The sequence below is a fragment of the Salvelinus alpinus genome, chromosome 27 (genome assembly GCF_045679555.1).
Source record: "Salvelinus alpinus chromosome 27, SLU_Salpinus.1, whole genome shotgun sequence".
NCBI classification, from domain to species: Eukaryota; Metazoa; Chordata; class Actinopteri; order Salmoniformes; family Salmonidae; genus Salvelinus; species Salvelinus alpinus.
The window spans coordinates 8,534,950-8,545,955 of NC_092112.1; the positions used below are offsets into that span (position 1 = coordinate 8,534,950).

Sequence of the window (11,006 nt, forward strand, 5' to 3'; positions counted from 1 at the left end):
GAGGTAGACTATCCTTAGAAACACCTTATGTGAGGTAGACTATCCTTAGAAACACCTTATGTGAGGTAGACTATCCTTAGAAACACTTCAGGTGAGGTAGACTATCCTTAGAAACACTTCAGGTGAGGTAGACTATCCTTAGAAACACTTCAGGTGAGGTAGACTATCCTTAGAAACACTTCAGGTGAGGTAGACTATCCTTAGAAACACTTCAGGTGAGGTAGACTATCCTTAGAAACACTTCAGGTGAGGTAGACTATCCTTAGAAACACCTCAGGTGAGGTAGACTATCCTTAGAAACACTTCAGGTGAGGTAGACTATCCTTAGAAACACTTCAGGTGAGGTAGACTATCCTCAGAAACACTTCAGGTGAGGTAGACTATCCTTAGAAACACCTTATGTGAGGTAGACTATCCTTTGGTAGGCTATCCTTAGAAACACAGTGTAGAAATCAACAGACTAGGTCTACTACTTCATTAGAAGTCGTGGAAGTACTAACAAATGGAAAAGGTCTTTCCCATCATCATGCATCAAGTGTCTATTGGCATGTAAGCTTTTACATTTGTCTTATCAACAGATAACGTGCAATAAAATAAGAAAACATCACTGCCAACAGATAACCTACAATAAAATTATAGTTGAAAGCAGTGTCATGACATTGGGGAATATAAAGTTATATTCGATTCTATAATGGATGCCAGCTAAGAACCAATTAGGCCTATATCTTATGTTAGTACTAACATTACCATCCGTTACAGTAAAAGCCGTTTCTGTTTCGCTGTACTACATGAGTAGGAAATGGAATAGTAAATGACCCTGTCCCTTTTTTTGTTTCCTCGCAGGTCTCAAGTTGCAATCAAGGAGGAGCTGAGAGTCCTCCGGGCTTAGTGTTGGAACTCCTCAAATATAAAGGGCTGTTTGCCTTCCAAACGCAAGGAAACGCTGAATTACAACATCACAGTAGAACAGCGACCAGACACACGGTCCCTCTCAATAACCAACAGAGGCAACCGGTGTAACCTAGGCAACATCTCAACCAATTTAGACAGTTGAAGAATCAAACCATTTCTCTATTTTAACAACGTTTTTTTTAAATGTACTTATAGTACGTATTTGTCACGGCACATTTCACTGTTATAGTCAAATTTAGAGAGAGAAAAGTTTTCACTGCGCCGCGGGAGCGTGAGGAGAGAAGCTCAACCGAACTTTTGCTGAGAGTGAGGAGAAAGCATGTCGGCACTCATCAGCGTGTACTCGTCTTGGCCGGAGAGCTTTGAGTGCTCAACGGGAGATGGGGACGTGCCTGACGGACACGGCTCGCAAAGGACTCCCGCGGACAAAGCATCGGAGCCGCGCATCAGACGGCCCATGAACGCGTTCATGGTCTGGGCTAAAGATGAGAGGAAGCGCCTGGCTGTCCAAAACCCAGACCTGCACAACGCAGAGCTCAGTAAGATGCTGGGTGAGATTCACGTTTATTTTTACGGACGTATTTCATATTTTATAATTACATATTTTAATAATATTATTATTATTATTAGGATTATACTTCATCTTCTTAATAGTATTATTATTATGCTATAGGCCTACACATGGTCTGCCAAAAGTTAGCCTATGTCAAATCAGAGCTATTAATTGCCGAAACCTGTTCAAAATTAATTTAGATATCAAATCATAACGTTTGTTTCTGTTTTGGTATTTAAAAGTACCTAAATAAAATACAATACATAAAAACATAGTTTCTTTGCATTTTTTAGTTTTTTTTTTGGGGGGGGGGGGGTCGATTTTGAGCATGATCCATATCTCCTTAAAATGAAAACAAAACTCCTCACCTGACCAAAACTTCTAGTGTCAGTTAGTTCATGAGCGGACGTCGCTAAATTCAATTAAAATACAATCAATTCCATTGCACGTTCTCTACCAGTAGTAGTAGTTTATCAGGAGGCCTGTGGGCCACTTGCATTAGAGGATAAATCTCAGCGTGCGTCCTGGCGCTCGCTAGCGCGCGGTTATGGATAATTTTATTATTTCAATACAAATTATATAAAAACTGTCAAACTATATTAGGAGGTTAAATATAAACATATGTGATAATTTGTTTAAATTTAGAAAGCATAGGCCTATCCATTCCTTATATCGAATTTATGGGGGATTACTTTATAAAACTCAGAATTAAGATTTACATTTGATTTAAGATTAGGTTTGACTTTCGGGTATAACTGATATACCAGTAATAAATGATTTCGTTAAAATGATGGTGATTCATATTATTAAATGATGATTCATATTATGTTGCTCTTTAATAAATGGCACCACGTCTTACAGTGTAAATATAAGCATATCATGCGTTCATCCAGTCAACACGGGAGAGAGAGCGATATCATAGTTTATTCTCTAATTTAAATATACACCTCGAAGGGGAAATTGAAACTGTTTTCCATAAAGATATGCTATTGTTTGTCCATTCTTACAACGAAGATTACGCATTCAACGAAGCCATCATGTGGAAACGGGGGACTTATAAAAGTGATGGCATTGCAACCTTTGGTAGTTTTAATCCTCGCTAGATATTCATGAATTATCTCGATGATATTTGGCAGTTGCTCTTCATTTTGAATGCAATAAATATGTAATCATAAGTAATGTCAACGCAACACTATGTAATATTTTAACATTGTGCGCTATTGCTCTATATATCCTTAAAAACGAATATTCCACTGAACACAAGCAAGAAAATAAGTGTTTCTTATTGATAAAATATATATTTTTTAAAAGGTAGAAACTCCAGCACACTGGTGATCTAAATACATAATACACATACAACATTATACGTTTTTTATTATGGACGATAAACTGATATTATGTTTCTTTGTATCCCACACCAATGTTTCAGTCAACTAATACAATATAATAATATGATAAAAATATAATAATAATAACATAATAAGTACTGTTGCATTGTTTTTCCTCCATAAACTATTTCTGTATACGGCCTAACAAAAAAAGTGAACGAGAAATAAATGATTATAGTGGACAATTAAACGAGTCTTGTTTCTTGTTCTTTCTCCCAGGCAAGTCGTGGAAGTCCCTGACCCCTCTTCAGAAACGTCCCTACGTGGAGGAGGCCGAGAGGCTGCGCGTGCAGCACATGCAGGACTACCCCAACTACAAGTATCGCCCTCGTCGCAAGAAGCAGCTGAAGCGCATCTGTAAGCGTGTGGACCCCGGGTTCCTACTGAGCAGCCTGGGGGGGCCGGACCAGAATGCCCTAACTGACTCCCGGGGTCTCTGTCTGCCTCTGGGTTTGGATAAAGAAGGGGATGGTGGGTTTTCATCACGCTCTTCACTCAGCCCGGTTAGATCCTTAAGAGATGTACCGTCCAGCAGCACCTACCCCTACGGCCTCCCTACCCCGCCTGAGATGTCCCCTCTGGATACGGCCCTGGACCACGACTACCCCTCCTACTACCCCTCCTCTTCTTCCTCCTCTTCATCCGTCTCAGAGGAGCGCCACCAGCACCAGCGTCAGGGTCAGGCCCCCGGAGGTGGAGGTGGTGGTGGAGGTCACATGGGCCTGAGTCCTCCGCCCTACCACCCTGACTACACCCAGACACAGACTTCCATCCACTGTGGCTCCCACTCCCACCTAGCCCACCTCTCCCACATGTCCCAGGCTCAGTCCGGAGGCCTCATCCCTGGGCATCCTCTGTCCTACTACAGCCCATCCTCCTGGTCCTCCCAGCTCCAGGTCCACCCGGGCCTTCAGCCCCACCATCACCCCCACTTGGGGCACCTCTCCCCGGGTCACCACCACCAGCACCACCTGGGTCAGCTCTCTCCTCCTCCAGAGCAGAACCATGACCAGAACCACGGTCAACTGGAGACACTGGACCAGCTGAGTCAGGTAGAGCTTCTAGGGGAGGTCGACCGTGATGAGTTCGACCAGTACCTGAACTCGACCGCGGCAGGTGCGGCGGCAGCGGGGATAGGGGTATTCCACTCTGAACACGGAGGAGGAATGACTGTGACGGGTCACATTCAGGTGACGTCTGGGAGCAGCGTTGTCGCGGAAACCAGCCTGATCTCTGTGTTAGCGGACGCCACGGCAGCGTACTACAACAACTACGGCATTTCTTAGACGGTCACCATGCCGACACCAACAGCTCCCGTCATCACACCTGGAGACTGACCTGGGGGGCCATAATGTGTCACGCGTCTCAGAGTAGGACTGCTGATCTAGGATCAGGTGTCTATATCCATGTAATCTTATTAAATTGTGATCTATAAGGCAAAAAACTTTGAGACGCTTGATACCTATGGCTCCTGGTAGGCTGAAGATGGGTTAGTGGGGGGGGGGCGACACCAGAACCAATCATATAGCAAGATGATTGTTTGGGGCCAAGGAAGGAAACAAGAGGGTATAAATGAGAGAAAGAGAGAGAGGATTGAAGGACACCTCAGGGATGCTCAAATAGATCAACTAGTTCATCGCTTCTATCTGTCTATTTCCAGAACTGAATAACAGCCGGTCGGTTGGTGCAGTCATTGTCCAGCTGTCTTAACGTGTTGCCAGTCGTTGTCTTAACGTGTTGCCAGTCGTTGTCCAGCTGTCTTAACGTGTTGTTGTATAGCGTGTTGTACAGATGCTGTCATCACTTATTGAAGCCCTTTGACGTTTCAACTAAATGCTTTAATTGTATTGCTGTTATTATGAATTCTTTCTGTTTGAATGTTTGTATTATTTGTTACCCGACATTAGTTGGCGTTTTTTTACCTCAAGTAGTGTGTATTTAAATGAGGATTAGATGGACATTTCTTATGCAGTTATCGCAGACCACATGGTTTTGTCGCGTCTCAAATGGCACTCTAGTCCCTATACAGTGCACTACTTTTGACCAGGTACAACAGGGCTCTTGTCAAAACTAGTGTACTAGAAAGGAAACACAGCGTCATTTTGAGACGAAAGGAAATATCATGAAGAAAAATACCTTATATACTTTCTTCTTTTCAAGTACTTAATATATAATCATAATCTTTACAATGAAAATAATAATTACTGTATGCTGATTTAGGTTTGTGAATTAATTTTAAATAAAGTTCCACTTTCTATATTGACGTATATGTAACTTGGATATGCCCACACACAGACACAGACTAACACTGAGCAACTAGGCAACTAGATTCAGCCTCGTGACAATTTTTGTCGGAGCAAATGGTCGGAGGGGGGGGGGTGGGGTGGGTACACTGCAACTGTAACACAACGAAATCCAAGAAGAGATTGAATATGAAAATAACAATAACTACATATGTCTCTTTTTTTACTATTTGGAACAGATTTCCGGAATTAAACTCATATTTAACTAAATTCCTAATGATTTGACATTCATTTTTGACCAAAAACTAAGCAAGACACAATGTTCTGGCATTGATTTTAATACAAGTGTGTCTGACTGTTGCTGACCCCTGCACTAGGGTACGTATCTACTGTCTGTTGCTGACTCCTGCACTAGGGTACGTATCTACTGTCTGTTGCTGACCCCATCTTTCTCTCCACCTCTCTCTCCAACTCTCTCTCTATAACTCTATCTCTCCACCTCTCTCTCCCTCCCCCTCTCCATCTCTCTCTACATCCCTCCATCTCTCTCTATCTCTCCACATCTCTCTCCATCTCTCTCTATCTCTCCACATCTCTCCACCTCTCTCTCCAACTCTCTCTCTATAACTCTATCTCTCCACCTCTCTCTCCCTCCCCCTCTCCATCTCTCTCTACATCCCTCCATCTCTCTCTATCTCTCCACATCTCTCTCCATCTCTCTCTATCTCTCCACATCTCTCCATATCTCTCTCCATCTCTCTCTCCACCAGTCTCTCCACCAGTCTCTCCTTTATTTAATTATTCCCCTGTTCAGAGGATTGGTGTAAAACAGCCACCACCTCCCTCCATCTCAATCGCTCTTTGTTTTCCCATGCAGTCTTATTCTGGATACCTTTCTTTAAGCTGACTGGAACCCCCCACCCCCCATCCCCCCTCACCCTACCCCCCCACCCCCATCCCCCTCACGCTACTCCCCATCCCCCCTTCACCCTACCCCCCCTACATTATCTTGCTGATGCAGCCCTTTTGTAAATAGATAAACAAATAAATCTGTGTTCTCTTCACCATTTACTATTTAACCTTTCTCATTTTCTCCTATCTCTGTCCCGCTCTCTCTTTTTTTTCCCTACCTGAATTCTTCACTCTGTTTCGATAAAAAGGAATTCAGGGGGCTTTTGACAAATCCTAGAGTCTGGCTCGGCCTTCCTGCATTGTGGTTTTCTGGGAGCAGTTGAGTCGTGGTCCTAGTGGGGAGGATGTGGCTGTAGAGCGGTGTTTCCTGACTGATAAGACCTGAGTCTCTCTGCATCAGGATGTTTGGGGTTGGCTGGAACGGCTGGGCTGGAGAAGTAAAGAGATGGGAACAGAGGGGACCACACACACACACACACACACACACACACACACACACACACACACACACACACACACACACACACACACACACACACACACACACACACACACACACACACACACACACACACACACACACACACACACACACACACACACACACACACACACACACACACACGTACTCTGTCAGATCAGTTTGAACCTGCAATGAAATATCTTCTTCCAAGACCACAACACTTATTGGTACGTCTCCAGTTAGGACTTTCCTTCCCGGTACATGTTTCTGATATACACTACACACCTATACACTACACAGTACACTGATGCAAATGACATCACAACCTCTCTGTCCACAGTACTCTGACTAAAATAACACCACAACCTCTCTGTCCACAGTACTCTGACTAAAATAACATCACAACCTCTCTGTCCACAGTACTCTGACTAAAATAACACCACAACCTCTCTGTCCACAGTACTCTGACTAAAATAACACCACAACCTCTCTGTCCACAGTACTCTGACTAAAATAACACCACAACCTCTCTGTCCACAGTACTCTGACTAAAATAACATCACAACCTCTCTGTCCACAGTACTCTGACTAAAATAACACCACAACCTCTCTGTCCACAGTACTCTGACTAAAATAACATCACAACCTCTCTGTCCACAGTACTCTGACTAAAATAACACCACAACCTCTCTGTCCACAGTACTCTGACTAAAATAACATCACAACCTCTCTGTCCACAAACCCAATTAAAAAGCATGAGCTGACTCACACCTAACATTTTGGTCTGACTGACGGAAAGTAAACTGTATAAAGGTCAAATCTGAGTGGGTAATACCGTATATACTGAGGTTATGGCTGCTTATTCAGACGAGGTAGGATTCTGTCAGGTAAGTAGGCTACATCAACTCTGATTCCTTTCCACATCAAGCTGATCTGAGATGTATTTGAGGTATTAAAAAGGATATAAGCTGAACAAACAAACCAGGTCATTTCTAAATGTCTTGTTATTACTCTCTGGTCCAGGACACAGGTCCCAGATCAGCACTTAGGAACTAGTCTGTCAGGTAGTCTGTAGTGTCTGTATAGTCACAGGTCCCAGATCAGCATTTAGGAACTAGTCTGTCAGGTAGTCTGTAGTGTCTGTATAGTCACAGGTCCCAGATCAGCATTTAGGAACTAGCCTGTCAGGTAGTCTGTAGTTTCTGTATAGTCACAGGTCCCAGATCAGCACTTAGGAACTAGCTTGTCAGGTAGTCTGTAGTGTCTGTATAGTCACAGGTCCCAGATCAAAGCTGAACATCAGCCGTCGTTTTGTGTTAATTTCCCAAGAATTATACACGTTGACCCGCCACTGTTCGTCCACACCCAGCCGGTGATCTATTGCTATCTATGGTGTGTCTTGTCCTTAAGGAAACTGTTGTCTGTTAGGTAGTCTGATCTACTTCCTGTTTCCACACTGTCTCATCACCTTCCTGGACAAACAAAACAACACACTCTTACGCTCCTCTTCTCCACTAAGGCTGGCTTATAGCTACCCTTTCTGACACTGACTGGATGATGTTGGTGTATGGACGGGGCCTGTTTCTGGACTGGACGAGCAGTGGCTGATGGGTCGTCGTATGCACATCCATACCCACACATGCAGTCAAGGGGGCCCTGCCTTCTGGGGGCCCTAAGCGGTCGGTAATTCGGTCGGTAAATTCGGTCGGCCGCTATACTCATTTATCGATGTAAAAAAATGCAGCTGACATGACAATAAAAACTGCTAGAATGTTCAGTTGAGACCCCGACTGAGTCCCCCCCCCAATATATAATAAATAAGTGTGAGGTCTCGGCCTCCGGTGAAATACTCAGTCGATGAGAGGACAACAGGAAGAAGACAACTCTCCTTCGATGAGAGGATAACAGGAAGAGGACAAGACAACACTCAGTCGATGAGAGGACAATACTCAGTCGATGAGAGGACAACAGGAAGAAGACAACTCTCCTTCGATGAGAGGACAACATGAAGAGGACAACACTCAGTCGATGAGAGGATAACAGGAAGAGGACAAGACAACACTCAGTCGATGAGAGGACAATACTCAGTCGATGAGAGGACAACAGGAAGAAGACAACTCTCCTTCGATGAGAAGATAACAGGAAGAGGACAAGACAACACTCAGTCGATGAGAGGACAACAGTCAGTCGATGAGAGGACAACAGTCAGTCGATGAGAGGACAACACTCAGTCGATGAGAGGACAACACTCAGTCGATGAGAGAACAACATGAAGAGGACAACACTCCGTCGATGAGAGGACAACAGGAAGAGGACAACACTCAGTCAATGAGAGGACAACATGAAGAGGACAACACTCCGTCGATGAGAGGACAACAGGAAGAGGACAACACTCAGTCAATGAGAGGACAACATGAAGAAGACAACACTCAGTCGATGAGAGAACAACTGGAGGGAGACAACACTCAGTCAAAGAGAGGACAACAGGAAGAGGACAACACTCAGTCGATGAGAGGACAACAGGAAGAAGACAAGACAAACCCTTCCATCAGTCACCATCAAACCAGGAAATGTGCAGGATCTGAGGTACATTTCACATTTCCAGTTGGAGTGTGTTTGTTACATTACAGCGGAATAATAACCAATTTGTACTTGGCATAAGCCCTCGCCAAAAACTCTGTACAGCAAAGGATTATGGTTGCAGCTATTCTCAGCCTCATTGTTGCGAGACAACAGGCACAGTGTGTAGTAGCAGGCGTGAGCAACGCGGGACGAAGAATGGACCAGACTCGGCGAGGGACGCCTGCCACGTGGCAAAGGAAGCGGGGAAGGAGTGGCAGAGGCGCAGGGGAGGAGCGGGGGAGACATGAGGGAGTCCCGGGGGGAGGCGCGGGGGAGGACCGGAGGAGGAGCGGAGGAGGTGTAGGGGAGGCGCGGGGGAGGTGTGGGGGAAGACAGATGGAGACTCCTGGAAGATCTTGGGTGGATGGAGCACAGCGTTGCGATCGGAGTGGCCAGCCAGCGCACACCCACCTGTACCTACAGCTGAATGCAGCAGCTGTACCAGGTCCCACACCTGTTCTCAACAGATACAGACAGAACAGAAGGGAGGCATTAGCACAAAGAGGCAGAGTGTGTGTGTGTGTTTGTCCAGAGTCCAGAGAAGAACGCCTGCACGGCTGTCAGTCCAGGGAAAGAAGGAATAGGTTTCCATTTACCATAAGAGCTAGCTGGTTCTGAACGGCACTAAGCCAAGCGGATGGTGCTTTCTGATGCAACGGGAGGCTGGGGTGTTTGTTTGTCCACATGTAATTAGGACAAGACCCAGTTAGCACACAACGTTCTGAGAACCATATGTTTCTTAGAGCTTGGTTGTCCTATGGTTATTATTCATTTATACAACAGGTGGGTCTAATCCTCAATGTTGATTGGTTAAAACCTGTATTCCAGCCAGTGTCTATTCCACAAGTTACCACCGGCTAAATCTATGACATTAAAATGCCTATTTACTCTGTTCCATCTGACTGTGCAAAATCGTGAAATCGTGCCTCATTAGCTCATTGTTATGGACGTATCTAAATAAATGTCACTAGAAAACAGCTTAAAAAAATGCAAATGCAACTACTTCGGTGTTATTCTGGCTGCACTGTTTGACGTGACTGTAAGTTAGTCGTAGTTGGCTAGCTAGCTAGCAAGGGATAAGAACGTTGTCAGCCAATATTTCAATGGAACATTTAGAGCGAACAACTGGGTCACGCCCATAGATACAGAACAAAAACACTGAACAACTGGGTCACATCTCTTGGCAACCGAAGCGATAGAACAAACGACCAGCCGACTTGGGTAGCAACCCTAGATTTGTGTCGGGACTATATCTTGTGGAAGGATAAAATAGTATAAATAAATTAATCAAAATACATTTTTTACTGAAAATATATCAATCATTATTTGAATATGTTGTTTACCCGTTTTATAAAAGTGATGATGCCCGAGAAACCTTTGTTTGGAGGATATATTGGAACGGTTTGTCGGCCCTCACCAGCGCCTCGGGCCTGACAACACCCGTGCCAATATATCCTCCAAACACCAGCTTCTCGGGCCTAACAACACCCGTGCCAATATATCCTCCAAACACCAGCGCCTCGGGCCTAACAACACCCGTGCCAATACAGTGGGGAGAACAAGTATTTGATACACTGCCGATTTTGCAGGTTTTCCTACTTACAAAGCATGTAGAGGTCTGTAATTTTTATCATAGGTACACTTCAACTGTGAGATACGGAATCTAAAACAAAAATCCAGAAAATCACATTGTATGATTTTTAAGTAATTCATTTGCATTTTATTGCATGACATAAGTATTTGATCACCTACCAACCAGTAAGAATTCCGGCTCTCACAGACCTGTTAGTTTTTCTTTAAGAAGCCCTCCTGTTCTCCACTCATTACCTGTATTAACTGCACCTGTTTGAACTCGTTACCTGTATAAAAGACACCTGTCCACACACTCAATCAAACAGACTCCAACCTCTCCA

The 11,006-nt window shown here is 44.4% G+C and overlaps 1 protein-coding gene across 1 annotated transcript; it reads left to right on the forward strand.

The window, feature by feature from the left end:
- Positions 1-934: 934 nt before the first annotated feature.
- On the forward strand, positions 935-5,110 carry sox7 (SRY-box transcription factor 7). Its single transcript, XM_071369334.1, has 2 exons — positions 935-1,463; positions 3,073-5,110. Exons 1-2 carry the CDS (start codon positions 1,232-1,234, stop codon positions 4,137-4,139), a joined length of 1,299 nt encoding a protein of 432 aa, XP_071225435.1. The 5' UTR covers positions 935-1,231; the 3' UTR covers positions 4,140-5,110.
- Positions 5,111-11,006: the final 5,896 nt, after the last annotated feature.